Source organism: Microtus ochrogaster, unplaced genomic scaffold (assembly GCF_000317375.1).
Source record: "Microtus ochrogaster isolate Prairie Vole_2 unplaced genomic scaffold, MicOch1.0 UNK105, whole genome shotgun sequence".
Classification (NCBI taxonomy): Eukaryota; Metazoa; Chordata; class Mammalia; order Rodentia; family Cricetidae; genus Microtus; species Microtus ochrogaster.
In genome coordinates, this window is record NW_004949203.1 from 483,490 (window position 1) to 502,858 (window position 19,369).

Sequence of the window (19,369 nt, forward strand, 5' to 3'; positions counted from 1 at the left end):
GACGGGACCCAAGTGACCAAGCTGTGCTTCTCCAGCTGACGTACGGCAGGTGACAAGACCCAGGTGACCACACTGTGCTTCTCCTGCTGATGTATGGCAGGTGACAGGACCCAGGTGTCCAGGCTGTGCTTCTCCTGCTGACGTACGGCAGGTGACGGGACCCAGGTGTCCAGGCTGTGCTTCTTCTGCTGACGCACGGCAGGTGACAGGACCAGGTGTCCATCATGTATTCTCTTGCTGACGCATGGCAGGTGACAGGACCAGGTGTCCATGCTGTACTTCCACTGCTGACATGCAGCAGGTGACAGGACCCAGAATGGGTGAGCCATACCGTGAACTTGAAATTCAGAGGTAAGTTAGTGGCGGGAATGCCTTGAGGTTCGCCAAGGCCCACTGTAGTATCAAAGGATTCATGGATCTAAGCCTGAAAAAGCTAGCTTCTCCAAGATGCGCCTTCACCCTTGCTGTCACTGAACTCTACAACTGGAACCTGGCGTCTCAAAGGGTCTCGTTTATCTCTCCACCTTTGCATACAATGCCTCTCCTCATGGGTACCACTTCCAGTTCTTAGAAATGCTGCCCCCTGTGTGGAAACAGCAGATACCATTGGGAAGTTCTGAGTCTCTCCTCCACCTCTCTCGCCAGCTCTGTGGCCTGGTGAAGGAAATTCAAACACTGTGCCTGCAGAGTCCTCGTCTGAAAAGCGAAAATGGTGGAGGTCCTATCCCACAATCTGAAGCACGGGAAAATCACTAAGTACACAACAAGCATCTGGCCTAATTCCCAGCAGACATTGGATTCCACATGCCAGCTGTTCTCACAGCAGTGTGGTATAGGAACAGCAAAACCAGGTTGGCAGAACATAACCTTTTCTTCAAGGAAGGATAACAGTGAGAAATATTTGGGAAATGCATCCCAGCCTAGATTACCAAGAATGAAATTCTTAAATTGAGAGTTACAATTCCCACTTTAATAAACTGCCGTTCATCTGACAAAATTCTGCCTCATCACTTGGCCCGATGATGGCCAGGAAACAGTAACTTGATACTGACTCCTTGTCCACTGGGTAGGTGTCTACTCAGTGCTGCTGCCCACAAGGCAGTTCTTTGGATGGGGAAGGTAAACTCTAGCAAAGATTCAACACACACTGCTACCTGAACAGCCTAAGCAGAACGTGCGGTCTAGTTCAGGCCCTGGACCCGGGAGCCGTGGTCAGTATAGACATTTGTAGGAACATTAACTCACTGTTGCTCACACCCTTAGCAGTCAGCAGGGGGATGCACAGGGTAGATTTTATAAATTATCATCCTAAACAAAATCTCCTTTCTTAATTTTCCCAGCGGTAATGATTCTGAATTAAGCTTGAGACTCTACCATGATTAGCAGGACGCATCCAATCCCACAGTTCTCGGTTCTGTGGCTGCAACGAATGGAAAGCCAAAGTGGCTGAGCTAAAATGTCTCCTGCATAAACAAAAGCGGAAGTAAACAGCCATCAGGGACCAAGCAGAAGGCTCTGCTCCGTTTCCAAACATGAGTGAGCAGACACCCGGGCCAGATGTTCCAGATGACTAAACCACGTCACGTGACCTCTCTCGTGAGAAAGACCATGGGCAGCAACATAGAAACTTTTGGCTCTCACACACGGCAGTAAGAAAATTATGCTTGCTTGAAGAATTACTATAGGAAGAGGTATGAGCAGAAATTAGTAAAATTTAAGAAAACTTTATAAAAGGAAAACTAGTGAGGTCAAAAATCTACTTCTGTGAAAACAGGTAAAAGTGTGTTAACAGGAGGCAAAAATGTACCTATTAAGAAAAAAATTGCAATTTATAGTTCCGAATGATTAACTGAGATAATTTTATTTAATGTTTTATGTGTAAGAGCAAATCCAGTGGACATCATTTGTAATAGTAAATACAAAAAATAAAGAAAAATTTTGCCTGCGATAGAAACAGAAAGAGTAAAAAAGAATCAGTAACTATATACACACATACATGCACATATGTACATACATATATCCACACATATATACATACCCACACACATACAGAAATGGCATTCCCTCAGCAACAGAAACTATAAAACACAGGTGTACTGTCAGCTGCTGTGACCGGGGAGGAACCGTTTGTAGCACTGCCGTGACGACAGCTTGCCGCTGAGTCAGCAATGGGATGGCGCCACACATGTGGTCCTCACATCTGCATGACTAAGGAAGGGCTACCAAAGAATATGAGAAAGCAGAGGAGCCTGTTGAGCATGAAAACAAAGCCTTCCTACAGCTTCCTACCTGTGTCTGAAATCCTGTCTACAAAAACAACACCTTATGAGTTATTAAAAGAGTATTAGAAGTCATCTCCATGGCATGAGGGAAAGATTACTTAAACAAGGCACGAGTGTGCAAACAGGAGAAATCTAAAGGGACAGGCTTATCTAGCTATAGTTTAACATGTAGCTCAAACAAACTTCTCAGTAAACAAACTGAGTCCTTCTTCCGAAATCAGAGCACACCTGCTTCAGAGATTATTATATGCACACAGGGACCAACCTAGCTTTGCAAGAAACTTATTTGAAGGAAGGAAATCATTCTAGAATAATTTATTCTTTCTAGCCTGTAGTATTACTTAGTATTAATCCTGTTGATGCAACTTCCCCAATCCTGGAAGTCTTATTCATTCATTCACTTATTCACTTTTATTTTGTCGAGACACGGTTTCTCTGTGTAGCCCAGGCTGTTCTGGAACTTTCTCTATAGACCAGGCTGGCCCAGAACTCAAAGAGATCCGCCTGCTTCTGCCTCAAGTGCTGGAACTAAAGGTGTGCACCACCAACACGTGGCTTGAAAGTTATATTTAAAAAAAAAACATTTCTGTCATCTTTTGTATTCACCTGTTAATAATGCAACATCCTGCCTCAGCTGCCACCCCCAGGAATCATGGGAGCACTGTGGAGTTGAACAGAAGCTATCCTTTACCTACGGGAACTACAGGAACCACGGAGTACTGTGGAGTTGAACAGAAGCTATGCTCTACCCACGGGAATTACAGAAGTCACGGAGCACTGTGGAGTTGAAAGGAAGCTATGATCTACCCACTGAAATTACAGCGGAGATGGGTGGTGTTGTGCAGGTAGGCGCACTATCCACACTCAACCTGACAGCCACGGGTGACAGACAACCACAGTTCTTGCAGACACATGACCTTTGAGAATGGGATCCCAAACTTCCAGGGACAGATCAAGTTTTTTGCCATGAGCCACATCTAAACCACCAAGGTTCTTCCCAGAATCTAAGATGGGGGTAAGCACAATCCAAAGGGCAAGAGCAGGGGAGCCTTTTCATGAACTGTGTGTGCATGGAATTTTAGCACCAGAGGTGATGGTGTTTGGAGGACAGCTATCCCCACCTGTTTCCCTGGTATCAATTTGCATGACTGAAAATATCTCCTCTGCCTCTACCACTCTGAGCTGGGTTGCTGCACAGCCTTTCATGGAGCAAGCCTGGTTCACGGCTGTAGTGATGTCCACTTGCTTCAGACATGCTATGGTGAGCAGATGCTGGGGAAAACTGCTTCAGCCCCAAGCAGGAGCCTGCCAAAGATAACTATGAGACAATGATGTGGGGGGGGGGGGCATCGCAGTAGCACGGTTCAAGCAGGAGCCTGCCAAAGATAACTATGAGACAATGATGTGGGGGGGGGGGGCATCGCAGTAGCACGGTTCAAGCAGGAGCCTGCCAAAGATAATTATGAGACAATGACGTGGGGGGCAGGCATCACAGTAGCACGATTTACTAACAAGAGGTCGTTCATTCTCTAGACTTTTTTATCTCTGGCTTGCATGCATCCTTCCATTTTCACAGATGCCTAGAAACATTTTACTAACAGCTGCAAACATGTGTCAAGGAAAAGCATCAGATGAATGAGCATCCAGTTTACAATTTTAGATTAAATTCCCACCAGAAGGCAGTGAATTCTGTTGCACTCATTAGGGTCATTCGGCATGTAGTAATGGATGGCAGGTTTGAATCCCACACAGCTGGCTCCTGAGTTCTAGGGACAGAGACAGCACTGTGATATTCTTAGATTCTCCAACATAAGGAACAAGATCTTAGACACATAACCCTTTATAGTTCCCCACTGACTACATGCAGGTGCCGAAAAATGGGGTGCGGTGAAGGAAAACGGTCAGACACATCGCGTGGTGAAGGCTGTGTGCTAGTTAGGGTCACAGCTTGATGCAGGGGTGCTCCTGAACAGAGAGCAGGCCCTGAAGTTGCAAGCAAGTGCTCCTCGTTACCTTAATATGTCGTGGATTCAAGTCAAGGGAAACCGTGAGGGCTCCACTCACTCATCCACAAACCACAACTGACATGGACACCTGAGATCATGAGGTGACAAACACAGGGTGCAGATTTTGGGGGTTCCCTGGGCAGGAGAGGAAGGAAACAGGAAGTGTGCCACATGTTCCCATTCACACTGTGAGGACATAGATGGGGCTGTGACCGAGACACAAAGCACACCTAGGGCCAGGGGTTGGGGGGAGCATGGGCTTTGCTCCAGTACACACCTGCAAAGGCCGCCCGGCAGCAGGACGGGGTGTGAACAGGACTGGCTGTGACGTGCACCCAAGAACATAAAGAGTGGCAGAAGTGAGACTCTGGGGCTAATCCCGAGGAGGCTTTTGAAGGCTCTGGACCGCTGGCTTCAGCTTCCACAATGGCAAGAATGAACATAAGGAACCAGGACCTTTCTTAGGTGACTTCTGGAAAACTGTCACCAAAACCAAAGGCACATTATAGAAGCAGTCTTCCACATCTGTACACTCAGCCAGCCCTGGCTCAACAGCAGCCGCCACAGCAGCACCAACAGTAGCGACGGGAGTAGCCACAGATTTAGGAAGTCACAAAAAGCAAAATCTGGATTTGCCACATGTCGAGTACAACACATCTAAATAGTGTGGGTGCGTCCCAAGGTGACCCACGACACAGCAATAACCTTCACAGCTGCACCGCACTGGGTCTCTAACCTGGAGAGTGTGTACTTGGGAGGATGTATGTGGTGCCCGTCAAACACTGCTCGGCTTCACACAAGGGCATCTGCAGCCCCAATCCCTGTGGATTCCCTGGAAAAATCTACCTCCATTTGACATAAAAAAGATTTATAAAGTTACCTTTAAGAATTCATATTAACTTAATGTATATTTCTAAACTAAAAATGCTGATTTTTTTTAAACAAATGTGTGTTGTAAAAGTCAGAAGGTTAATAATACTTTTAAAGAACACCTCTTATTAATCAATTTGGGATGCATCCCCCCCCCCTTAACCTACAAATGTGAGTCCACTGCATGCTCAGCAGATGGTGCTGGGGTAGGTAAAGCCCTTGAGAGCCGCTGTTAGCAGGGCTGCTGTTTACCTGAAGCTCCTTCTCCACAATCAGATGTTAAGGACACATCCTCCCCCCACATAATCCCTGCTTCTCCTTCTGCTCCTCCTTTCCCCAGCCCTGCCCTTTCATTCCACGGAATTAGTAACCACTACCGCAACCAAGGCTTGGCAAAGTGAATCCATCCTTGTCAAATCAGATAATAGATTGAATGCAGAGAGGAGGAGCATCCACACACTGAACCACCAGGAAAAATAAAAATAAAATAAAATCAACGTTCATTCCAGCCAATTCTCCCCTCCACAGGCTTCTCACTGCCTCGTCCTGGGGTCAGGGATGCTGGTCCTAACATTTGCTGACAACTCTGGGAAACAGAGGCTCAGAGAACTGAGACCAGACCTTAAGCCAAACTAATGCCAGATTAACCACATATCAAATGTCCATTTACAAAGCACCTCCCCATTTCTATGAGGCCTAACCCCCCATTTCCACGAAGCCTAGCCCATTTCCAGGAGACCTAACCCTCCATTTCCTTCAGGCCTACCCCCTACTTCCATGAGGCCTAACCCCCCCATTTCCTTGAAGCCCAGCCCTCCATTTCTAGGAGACCTAACCCCCCATTTCCTTGACGCCTAGCCCCCCCACTTCCAAGAGGTCTAACCCCCTACTTTCATTAGGCCTAACCCCCTAATTCCACAAAGCCTAGCCCCCAATTCCACAAGACTTAAGCCCCCATTTCCATAAAGCCTAGCCCCCAATTCCATGACGCCTTATCCCCCATTTCCATGAGGCCTAACCCCCCATTCCACAAAGCCTAACTCCCCAATTCCATGAGGCTTAACCCCCTATTTCTACAAAACCTAATCCCCCAATTCCATGAGGCCTAACTCCCCATTTCCACAAAGTCTAACCTGCCCCCCCATTTCCATGAAGCCTAACCCCATTTCCATGAGGCCTAACACAGGTGAAGGCTTCTGTTACACAGTATTTGTCACCGAGGGAAAGGGAATCTGGGGGAGCCTGATGCTCCTTCCGTCCCCTTGTCACATCAGAGGCTGTGGCAAGGCAGATTTTTAATATGGAGTTCACTTGCAAGAGAATTTTGTATCCTATGATTTATCCTCAGACTTCATTCTGTGACATGGTAAAAAACAAACAAACAAAACAAAACAAAACAGAACCACACACACCTAGAAGGAAAGATGTAATAATATCCCATATGCTGTCCGTAATAGTTATCCTCACTCAAGGTGTGAGAACTCGAGGGCCAGGGCAGTTCTTACTCAGATAAAGGGGTTGGAATTGCAATCTAGGGAGCTCAATTCCAGATTCCACGCTAGCGTTGAGCAGTTTTAAGTCAATGTCCCTTAACTAACGTAGGCCTCCCGAGCTGAAGAATGTCTAGGGACATGTTTGGCAGTCACGACTGAGGATGGGTGTTACTGCTATCTAGTGCATGGAAGCATTCGCCACAGCAAGGACTTATCTAAACTGTCAACAGTGCTGAGGCTGGGACACCCTCCCGACTAACTTGGAGCAACCTTCTGTGCTGCTCACTGCGACACCGTCCAGGTGGAAGTGTAGGGCAGAGGACACACACCAGAAACTTAGTGTAACAAGAGGAAGCAGAAGCTCAGTGAGCTGCGGGAAATTTTATTCAACTGTTCACAAACAACAAATAAAAATATAATTCAAGGAGGAACATTCTCAAGATTATAGCTTGGATTACAAGGGTTTGTCTGTCTACATGTATATAACTGTACCTCGCACACATATGGTCCCAGCAGAGGTCAGAAGAGGGCACTGTGTCCCCGGAACTGGAGTGAGGGATGGTTGTGAGCTATTACAAGGGTTTGTCTGTCTACGTGTATATAACTGTACCTCACACACATATGGTCCCTGAAGAGGTCAGAAGAGGGCACTGTGTCCCCGGAACTGGAGTGAAGGGATGGTTGTGAGCTATCAAGTGGGCACCTGGAACCAAACTCTTGCTTCTGCAACAACGGGAGCTCTGAGCCACTGAGCTATTTCTCTGACCCCTGGGTTCCAAGTTTTGAAGATGACACACAGTTAGCTCCACTAGAGAATTTCACACCACCTTTGCCCACTCTCAGAGGTTTGGGAAGGAGCCTAAAAAAGATGAGGGTCCTTGTGATCCCACCTTTCCCCAGCTGAGGAAGACATCCTCGTCTGAGCTTCGGCATGTGACTTCTGATCTCTCTTTACCTCTGTCCACTCAGGTACCACTTCCATGGTAGAGCTAGGCCTTTGGTGGTCAGATTGTTCTGACCCCTTTCTTGGTGACTCATTATCGCTGCTAGTCAGACACACTTTCATTTTCCCATGAGATTTCATTCAGCGTTATAATGATTAAACTTCTAGAAAAAAGAAAAGCTGTATCGGTATTTCAGCTGCCAGAACACTAGAAGTTGTATTTTCTGAGATATTTTTCTTTACTCTCTGCTCCCACATTGTTGAAGTCTCTTTACACTTCAGGGGATCAAGTAAACTGCCTGGAGGGCAAGAGGTTCTAAAAACTAAAAGTGGTTGTTGTTTATGCCATCGATTCTGTGAACTACCTAGGCACCTGCTGGCGAGAGCACGCCTCGCTGTGAATTCAGTTTGGTAGGAACCGAAATGCACATGACCAAGGCAAAGAAGGGGCCTGGGCCCTAGAATACGATGACCTGGAGATGGCATGGCACTGGCTCAAGACCGCTCACCACAAACATTTAAGAATAAACTGTTAAGGATGTATTTACTAGTTTTCAGTTAAGAATTTCGTGGAATTGACGATCTGACACTAAGCTACAACAGAATGTGCTCATAAGCACTCAGAGTCATTCTGCGTCTGCTCGATGGCTGACCACGCTGTGTGGTCCAGGACACTAACGTAGGCAGAAGAGGCTGTTGAAGAGCTATGATCCCTTCGTGTCTTTATGAGGCCCTTGCATATTCACTAGGAGAATTGCTGGTTCCCTAGAGCCCACCTGGCAGATGTGTGTACTGCCCAGCTTGGCCACCCTTTGCCAGCAATTCTGAAAAGCTGTGCCCTTTAGCCAGCAAGGAGCAGTGTATGAGTCCAGTCGGGTTCACCTACACTGGTTCACACTAGCCCTGCCTCCTAAGTCAAGCTACTGCCAGACCTCACAAACATGGAAACTAAGGGAAACCTGGTACATGGCCCCCAGTGAGTATTAGGAATGTTTTCTAGAGGACAGCAAAATATGACAGCATTAAAAAAGCATAAAATTAGATTTTTCCCCCAGAATATTCAATTCTATAAAAATTATTGCTGTTTTAGAAGTTTACCAATTTTCCAAATGAAAATATATTTTCACTTGCAGTAAAAACTAGAGTTTAAATTGTAGATGTCTACAAATATAAGTACTGGTGGCTATGATTAACTTATATTTATTTTAACTTTACATTCTAAAGAGTTTTTACAATGCCAAATATCAGATACCATTGTAATGCTATCAAAAATTTGTTATTAGACTATCCACACAGACGATTAAATAGCAATAAACAATACTGCGTCCAACAGAGTATTTCATTCACAAATATGATACTACACGAAAGAAGTCAGGAATAGAAAAACACACACAGTGGATCCCGCTTACAAAATGAGCAGAAGCCACCTGCAGCTTTAGGGTAGGTGGTGGCTACCTGGTTGTCAGCTGGGTTGGACAGCATCTGGTTGGGGGAGCGACAGGATATCCGGGGCTCTGATAGAGCCCTGCTTTCTGATCTGGATGCTGGGTAGACAGGTGTTTACTTTGTGAAAAGTCACCAAACACCACATGTAAAACGTATGCATGTTGAAAAGAGCCAGAATAAAATGAAAACTACTAGATCTGGGGGTGTACAGGGACAGGGTTGTGTTGTTATGTATCAGGCCCCAGGCTACACTTGGCATCACAACTAAGCAATGAGTAGGGAAAGCTTGAAATAAGATCTATCTGCCAGTAGTCTCACCTTTCTGATGGAAGAGAGATGGGTTTGACCTTAGGTCGACCTTGCTTGTAGGATTTGAGTATCAGTGCTATTTAGACGCTCAAACAGGGCACTCTGGGGAGAGCAGGTAGTGTCTGCAAGTGAGGACACTTGCTGCCCAGCCTGACAGACTCAATCCCTGGGGCCCTCGAGTGAAAGGGGAACTGAGTCTCATAAGTCGTCTTCTGACTTCCACACATACACGGTGGCATGTCTGCCCAAACACACAAAATTAGTATTTTTTAAAAAATTAATGACATTCTTATATTTAAGACACTAGGTTGCACAAGAAACATAACTGGGATGGTTAATGTTGCTTGTCTGGTTCTGGAATCAACTAAAAAGCCAGCACCTGTTCACTCCGGGGGTGGGGGGGGACTTCCTTGGCCAGACCACTCCAAAGAGGAACAACTCACTAATGTCAGCCGCAACTTCCTTCCAGCCAGATAAGGGAAGATGGAGGAGGAAGTGTGTCTCTGCCTGCTTGTCTTTATTTAGTGTAGGATTCCCCTCCATCCACTATGAATATGTTTTATTACCATTGGTTAATAAAGAAGCTGCTTTGACCTATATCAGGGCAGAACAAAGCCAGGCTGGAAGAATAGGTGGAGTCAAAGAGACGCCATGTAGCTGCCGGAGGAGAAAGACAGCGGAACCTTACCGGTAGGTCACAGCCTCAGGGTGCTATGCAGATTAATAGAAATGGGTTAATTTAAGATGTAAGAGCCAGTTAGGAATACACCTAAGCTATTGGCCAAACAGTGTTGTAATTAATAAAGTTTCTGTGTGGTTATTCAGGTCTGGGCGGCTGGGAAACAGAGGCACACTTTTCATTTACACCTTTACTCTTGCCGGCAAGTTCACGCATCCTGTTGTCACCACTGTTTGTGTCCCTTTCCTGAGATCAGAACCAGCTTCTTCAGGTTCCCCACAGACTAAAGACCAGAAACTTCCCAGGAATATTCCAAACTGGAACCGCTGAGACATCCAGGCTCTGGACATCATGGGCTGAGCAACTGCCGGACTCTGCCTCTCAGCCGTGGTCCAGCCATAGTGCCGTGCAAGGTGATCTAAGGAACCTCCTTCCAATAATCCTCATTCTGTGGGGTCTGTCCCTTCAGGAAACCCTGACTAGTACACGAATAAAAATGATTTTCACACGTTTGTGGAAAAGGATGCAGACAGCTAACAATTTCACCCAGGCATTACGGACCAACTCAGAAAAAAATCCTTTTATATCTAATTGCTCATGTTTAACAAAGGTGTGACTCTAAATGGAAAAACAAGCGCAGAACATCTCCTCTGTTCAAAGAGCAAGGAATGGAACTCAGCCAGCAAGTTGAGGAGCACATGAGCAACAAGAGCCATGCTGGGCCTCACAAACCATCCCTTAGGAAGGCTTTCTCCCAAAATCCTCATCGCTGACCACATTCTCCAGCAAGTGCACTCAACGATGCAGAAGCTGGTCGTCATTAATGCTTCACAGCTGGGATCTAAGAAAACGACAAACTTAAATTATCAAGTTCACAGAGGAAACATATATTCAAATTCAGTTTCAATTTTAACCCATCATTACACTTTAGCTAAGTTTTTCATAGAACTCAACAGTCAGTAAATAAATGTGGGTGCCAGGCTTCATGTAAACCAGAGCCCATTATGACTTTTTTATGAGTAATTCTTTCCAGAGCCCACCTCACCAATATCACTGCACATTAGCCAATCCATTTGATACATTCCAAGTATTTCTTTAGTTACTAGCTGGCAGACTGTTAGGATGACCTGCTGTCCCGGGACAGGCCCATGACAGGTAAGAATATATCTGATTAAGCATGGCAGCAGGAGAGCAGAAATGCATGCTCTCTGGCCTTTGAGGACAAGGACAGTCAGACTCTAACTAGCATCAGTGTACACCCTCTGTGAGCTCAGAAAGGGCCTCTGATGAGACCAGGAGAGGGGAGTCCTGAGAGACCAGAGCACAAGTTGGTACATAAGACTGAAGCACATCTTAACAAGCGAGGATGTTACTAGCAAAAGTACAAAACTGAGGGGAAGGCCATTTGAGGAGTAGAGAGGAAGAGAGCTCAGGGGCAGCTGGAAATGGGAAGAGAATGAAGTACAAGCAAGCATCCCCTCTCACAGTAAGACAAAAGCAAAGGTGCCAGCAGCCACACTTTTCGTAACTAAAACATGCAGTTAAACAATCACCCAGATGTAACTACTGCTGGACACAGCCACACAGGATCCAAAGAGGCCGGGACACTTTCTCAGGAAGAGTGCACTTTAGTACAGATGTGTCTAGAACAACAGCAGCAGTGGTTCCAAAGCAGTCAACGAGCTGCACTGAGTTCATTTTCATGCACCTACAGCATGCTACTGTAACCGCCTCTGCAAACAAACTAGCTATTATCAAAGCCAACTTCTGCAGAGGAGCACTCAGCAGAGCACCTGATGTCATAAACCACTGGTTTATGGTTATGGTGTCAATTCAGCTGTAAGGCAACTCCCTTTTTCAATCTTTTAAATTTATGAGTGTAAGAGAATGTGTGTGTGTGTGCTGTGAGCACGTGTATGTGCTATATGCAAGTGTGAGTGTGCACACGGAGGCCAGAAGCTGACGTCAGGCGTCCTCTATTGCTCTCCTTTTAATTTTTTTGAGACAGGTCTCTCCCAAAGCTCAGAGCTCATCAGACTGGCTGGCTGGCACATTCTGGGGATTTGCTAGGGCTCCAGATGCGCAGACACGCTGCTGCGCCCGGCTCATATGTAGGTGCTGGGATCTGAACTCGGTCTTTGCTCTTGTGCACAAGCAGGTTGCCCGCTGAGCCGTGGCACCAGCCTGGTCACTTCCACTTACATGAGCAAGAGCTGTGCTAGTTCACCTTGTCACCCCAGCAGTCCTTGTCTGGAGATGGATGGATTCCAAAGTCACACTTCCAGGAGGAGGGACAGTCAGCAGCAAACCTCAGCCTTCGTCCCCTTCTCTAGGGAATTTACTACCTGCAGCAACAGCAGGCCAGCATTCTGGGGCCTGGGCAGCATACCCATATGAACGGCCTGAGTCAACCCACCCAGCTCTTCTGGACATTTTAAATGTCCGTAACAGGGTTGTAAGTGACTGACTAGGTCGTAATTCAAGTAAACTTGATTAAAAGCATAATTACAGATAAACACATTCTCCAATACCAATATGTTAAGACAAATAAGTAAAATTTTGCTTTAAGGATAACACAAATAAAATTATTTTTCCAAGTAATATATTTACTGGGTCAAAATTTTAATTATTATATAAATGTAATATAAATAATTACACTGATAATTAAAGATGTCAAGTGCTTGAATCAAAATTTCCTATTTTAATAGTCTAGGTCCAAAATTATTCCTTGCCCTTTGTAATCTCAATATCTTTGTTTCCTCTAACACAGACTAAGAACTAATCACATATATAAGCATTTTGTTCTTAATTTCCCATAGAACAACATCCGTAAGTTTTCCCTTTCTGCTCTAAGTCACTAAAGACCTCTGCAGCTGAAACCACAATAAATTATCATTTAGATCTGCTCACCAGTATTCATCAGGTGCACGGATTCCCTGCCAGAACCACAACAAGTCCACATCAAGGAGTGAGCAAGTCCCAGGGAAGATTGTCTCCAAGATACTCAGGTTGCCTGTAGTCCCCACAACAGTAAGACTGAAGTTACATATCCGTGGTGGCTGACAGATCTGCCTCTAGCTTCTAGAGGATGCAGGCACTCTTTGATTTATGGTCCTCTTCCTCAAAGTCCCTTTTGCCCCTCTGCCCTCATCTCTCTCTCAGTCATTCATCAACAATCCTCACTTCCCCTGTTAAGGGCCCTTGTGATTCCACTGGGCCCATCTGGACAATCCATGCTGATCCCTCTTAAAGTTCCTGCCTTAATTCTATCTGCAGAGTTCCTTTTGCCAGGAGGGCAACATAGTCACAAAAGCCCCAGAGATTAAGGCACAGGCCCCTCCATGTCAGAGTAAACATAAGAGACCCTCTTATCTGACAGTGTGAGCTCTGCTATTCACACTACACAGCAGAGTCACACACTGTCGTTGGCACTTGAAACTATGAAACGAGGGTTAGAGAATACACAAAATATTAGTGACAAACATTTATTTGTTGAAATTAGGAAAAACCCAATATTCTGAATCAATCTATCACCTTTCTGAAAGTACTCAATGTAAGAATTGTGAATCAGACTTCTAATTTTAATTTAAGATACATTATACAATAAATTGAAACTTACTTGAAAGATTCACAAAAGAGGACTGATAAGGAATTTATGCTGTTTCAAATCCTAAAATCATAAGTGAAGCTGCTTTTAAATATTTAAAAACATTCCCATATATTTCCTAGTATTCATACTAGGAAACTACACTCAAGCATTGCAGGCTACATCAATCATTCATCAAGTCATCCCACTATTTCCAAGCCATCTGTTAGTTGTTACAAGTTGTTAGCGTGATCCTTCCTTTGAAGCACTTGCACATATGACTTAATGTCTGAGCTAGGAGCTGACTAAAGAAGCCGAGCAAGTCCAGGGCTCCATCTGGTTGGAGGAAGCAGGGAAACAAGTCCTTACACATGAGGACCCTAACGGTGCTGAAGGAGCACTTCCTAGTCCCCTACGCACAGCAAATACACACCCAACACACCTGCTCTGGACCTGACTGCGCTGAGATTTACACGCTCGCTATTTCTACCATCACCTAAGCGTGGAAGTTACATATTAGATGGGATTGTTACTTTCACTCTGCAGAGTTTTTAAAACAACTGGTCAGGTCCTAGGGATCAATGAATTAAAAAGATGTTATTAAAAGTTAACTGCATTACTCGTGCTTAGTCATTGAAGTCCATGCTGGTGGCATCTGGATGAGGAACCCTTCTCCCCAGCACCACACATGCACCATCTGTGCGAAATGCAGACGTCTTCCTGGAAACACGGCTCACGGAAGCCATTCTTCTTGAACTCTTTCTGAGAACCACAACGAAGTTTAATAGATTTCAGATGTTGCTCCCTCCAGCTCCATGAAATCAACAAAAGCCATCAGGCGGTCTTCAAAGTCTTCAATATTGCTTTTTAAGTAAATTATTAAACCTCTGTGACATAGCTGAAGCCTCATCAATAATGACTCCAATTTTATTGCTGTGATTTTTTTAAGTTTTCCAAAAGGTGTTTTTTCATCTCAGTAGATTTGTTCTATAAGGAGCAGGACCATGCGTTTCCACTGACATGATCCTTTCCTACAAGAACTAGTTTGGGGGTCTGGATATTTTGTCAGGAAATCATTTCAATCGCACAGCATGCTGGAATCTCACAGATATCTTGTCTTCTCTCTATCAACACTCATTAATAAAAAGCTTTTCAAGTCGCTACTTCAACGTTTTAGAAGCTGACTTGTGCCTATCCTTGTACTGAAATAAGTGGACGCGCATTCTGGAAATGGGTGATTTGTTCTCGGCTGGCACCCTGCAGAGAACAGAGACAGTCAGCCCTGCAGAGAACAGACAGTCAGCCCTGCAGTGCAGTGTTTAATTTTTTTCTTCTCTTACAGATTTAGAATACTTAAAGTACCTACATGGAAAAGCCTTATCAAAACATTGTTGCCTGAATTACAATAAAATACTTCATTAAATCATTTATAATTTCATTCATTAATTCTTAAAAATATTAAACAGAGTTCAGTGTGGCAACTTGTAGTCAGAAGGCTGAGGCAGGGGACAGCGAGTTTAGGGTTAATCTGGATTACAGAGCATATCTTAGCTCACCAAAAAATAAAAATAAAAAGAGAGTATGCACTGAGGAATTATAATACAACGACTATAAAGAAAACCAAAATCAATACTATCTAAAGCCAAACTATTTGAAAGCAGCATTAGTGAGCAGACTTCAGATACTGACAGACTGATGCTTCTCCTGAGGCGCATGAGAGTCCAGCTAAGCCTTTTAGGATCATGAAGACACACGCTTCAAGAGTGGCCCTCATTAAGTCCTACAGACTAGGTCAAGCTAAGGTGCTAACACTGAAAATTACATCAGTTTTACGGCTTCCCACAATTACAGTAACATTCATAGAGTGATACACAAGACTTTGAATAGTGCATCAACAACTAGAGCCATACCAACTCAAACACGCCACTGTGGTCTGGATGTGATCTGTCCCCAAGGGCTCACGTGCTAGCAGCTGGGTCCCTGGTCTAGCAACGGTGAATGGCGGCGACCCTTACGAGGCAGGCCATGCTGATGCCACCCTCAGAAGGGATGAGCACTGTTTTTACAGATAGAGCAGGTAAGGTCTCAAGGCTGGATAAGTTTCCTTAAGAAGCAGTGTTCTGAGGAGTAGCTCCGGGCCTATCTGCTCCATTTCCTCGCTGATACATGCCCCGAGCACATCTGAGACAAACAAATCTCTTCAGAAAGACTTATGTCCTTTCTCATAGCCGCATAAAGAGGGCAAAGACACAGACTAAAGAGAGCCCTGGACTCGTAGTGTATTAATAGTCTTAATCTTTCTCTAACCATCACTTAAATGCTACTATTTTCCACTATGAAACACACTAGGTATAAATGTGATTTCCAATTACTTTTAGAAAGTGAAAATATCCCCAAGAGGAGATTTCTGTAAAACATAAACTAAGAAGGGAAAAACTAAGGTAGAGTTTTCCATAGCAATGCTGCTAAATTTAGCATGTGGTTAGTAAAAATACCCCTTATCAGAGATTGGCACCATCACGACCACCATGCTCCTGATTGGTGGAGTAACAGTATAATAGTCTCCTCCTATCATAAAACGTAGACTCTCAGTGCTGTCATGCCATTCCCTCAGCTTGACACTCCCCAGTGTTTCCCACTCAGAAAAGGTCAAATCCTCCAGCTAGGCCCTGATCTCTTCACTCTCCTGGTCAGCTCCACCCCAACACTTCCTAGTCAGCCTGCAGCTTCTATGGCCTTGCTCAGACTCCTTCCCTGACTACCTGGTCCACATCTGTGCCCTTTCCTCCCAGCACTTCTCACAAGGCACAGCTGCACATGTATTCAAATAAGTCTCCACTGTTTGCCTACACTGCCTGACTAGCTCCACGCTGATGTGTTTGTTCGAGGCAGTCTATCCAATACCTGGCATTGTGCCTGGGCGTGGAAGGTGCTGGATAAATATTTGGTGAATAAATGAATGGGTGAATAAATCATGAGGCTTTATGCCTATGTAACAGATCTGTCAGAAGTAAAGCAGGACAGCATGTAATCAGAGAATACCTGTATTAGCCCAAGAACAAATATGCACACTAATAAAGGCTATACAAATAGAGATCATACAACAAAAGCAGGCTTGCCATCAGAATCTGCCTCGGCATAGATGCTGGCATCCATGGGTGACTAAGAGGCCCTATCTCCTGCTGTTTACCATGGGCAAAGAAATATTTTGTCTCCAAAAAGAAATACCAAGCAGACATCAGGACACTGAAATGCACAAGAGGAAACTAGAGATCAGAAGAGGCAGCAGGGATAACGGACAAGGTAAACCAGCAATGTCAACAGAGAAGACAGGAACGGCAGCAGAACCAAGTATGTCTAATGCCACGGCCAAAAAGAGATGGAAAGAATAATAATCATAAAGGTGCATTAGGAGCTGAGAGTTCACTTCCCAGTACTGCCTGTCAGCCAACGCCTATTGGTTTATAGATTCAGTTAAACACCTAAGTATGAAGAAACTCTGTTTGTGGCTGAATGGAACTCAGAAGCAGCCAGGGCCAGCAGAGAAAATGCAGCAGCAAGAGTGGCATGGCCACACAGACATTGGTGTACATCTGAGAAGTCCCAGAAGGCTAGAGCTTGGGACTGAGGTCCAGGTCCCTAGACGGTGGGAAGCCGATTCAGTCCTTATTCACAGTGCAAACAATATTCTGTATTTACTAGGTACAAGGCCTTCTGAGGCAGTGGGACAAATGAGTAAGGCCACAATGACCAGTGGCTCCCATGCACATGCTCACACACACGCGAGCACACGGGTCCCTTGTATCTTCATCTTAGTTGGCCATGGTGAGTCAGGCTCAGCTATCAGATCCTCTTCTGAGAATACGAATCTTTAATAGTGACAGTTACATAGTGGAGGAAGGAGCAGCCATACCAATAACTTCCTCGGGACATGCATTGTCCTCTTTCACAACACTTGGCTGCTCAGCTTCCCTGAGTCTGACTCTTGCACCCTCTCTAGCATGACATTTCTACTTTTGCCCTTCTTATTTATTTATTTATTTATTTATTATTTATTTATTTATTTATTGCCAGAATTTGCTCACAACCAAAGTACACTATGGCTCCTGCTTATTGTCAATTTGCTTAGCATTTTGTCAGAGAGAAAAGTAACTAATACAGACTGTCTAATGTTTCCAGTGTCCTTGACTTCCCAACAACTTGTTGCTATTCTCTTCCTTTCTTCAGATCTTGGTAAAGGTAGGTTTACTTATAAAATGTCATTTCCTCTCCCAAGGTCCACTGAGGTTTTCTGTGGCTAAAACATGCGCACTCAACATTAATCTTTCTCGACTCTTTGGTCATCATTAGCAGACTATCTGGGCTGGTACATTCTATCGGATTCTCTCGATGGCACTGCTTCAGGATTTCCTGATACCCAAGTGATGGCAGGCTGACCAGCTAAAGCTGTGCACAGGCCACACTTGATTCCAAGGAAGCGTCCGTCATGTTCCCTGAGGGCTGGTGTCCAGGAACAATACAATCTCAGCACTTGATCTGTCCAAATTGTTCAAAGCCATAATCACAAACACACCCAGAAGGCCCATGAGAAATATCATGCATTATCAAAAAGATAACTATTATATAGCAAAAAACTGATTTTACTGAAAAAAATCTTGTCAATAGTGTAATATGTAAAAATCTGTCATAGTGATAAACTTATACTGACAACCAGTCTAGAAACTCAGATTCTTCTCTTGCTTATATATCAGAGAACACATGATTTAATCCTTTTTTAAAATTTAACATTTTATTTACTTCAAACTCTGTCTTAGTTACTGTTTTATTGCTCTGAAGGAACACCATGACCAGGGCAACTCTTATAAAATTTTGATCAGGAGCTTGCTTACAGTTTTAGGGGTTAGACCATGATCATCGTGGCAGGAAGCAGACAGGCACGGCACTGGAGCAGTGACTGAGAGCTTACATCCTGATCCACAGGCAGCAAGCACAGATGGATACTAAGACTGGGCGTGGTGTGGGCTTTCATCCCCCGGTGACACACCTTCTCCAAAAAGGCCACACCTTCTAATCTTTCCCAAGTAGTTCCAACTGGGAACCAAGCGTTTACTTGGGGCCTAAGGTGGTCGTTCTTGTTCAGACTACACAAACATACTGGGATGACATATGCACAATGAGCATCCCCGATCACTCAGACATGCGCACTTTACATCGTATTAATCATGCAAACTCAATTCCAAGTCACATGCAGACAATGTGGAAACACGCTGTGCTCAAGTGAGAGGAGGAAAATAACGGATCTTAGCACGCCCAGATTTAATACAAAAAATTCCATAAGACAAAGGGCATCGCACAGCTCTCAAACCCAGCAGTAACTTGGTGATCCCTAAAACAGGCATCGACTTCAGAGTCACTTGCCCAGCCATCCCGGAAGGTCTCCAGATATGCTGGCGCACTAACTACGGGGAGCAGGAAGAGGAGGCTGTGGACACCTACTGGGTCAGGTCAAGGTGCTGCTACACATCTCACAGTGCACAGCTCAGCTCTACAGACATGGCTGAAACTCTGTCCTACATGGAGACCAGAGGTGCACGCACACCGCCATCTGCCACAGCCGCCTACCTTGGATGCCTGGGGTGTGGAGACCACGTGGATTGTGCTGGGCTTGACACCGTTGGCCTTGGTCCGCTTATAGAGGGCAAATCTGCTTTTCCTCCTGCCCCTGTCACCGTTAGGCAAAGCACCATTGTACCTA

At 44.9% G+C, this 19,369-nt stretch overlaps 1 protein-coding gene across 1 annotated transcript in view; it reads right to left on the reverse strand.

Annotated features, from left to right (window-relative positions):
* Peli2 (pellino E3 ubiquitin protein ligase family member 2) overlaps window positions 1-19,369 on the reverse strand; it is a 142,406-nt gene that overhangs the window by 66,901 nt on the left and 56,136 nt on the right. Inside the window, exon 2 of the mRNA XM_013355215.2 lies at window positions 19,237-19,366. Within this exon, the coding sequence (XP_013210669.2) occupies window positions 19,237-19,366 (130 nt within the window). The remainder of the gene's footprint in view (window positions 1-19,236; window positions 19,367-19,369) is intronic.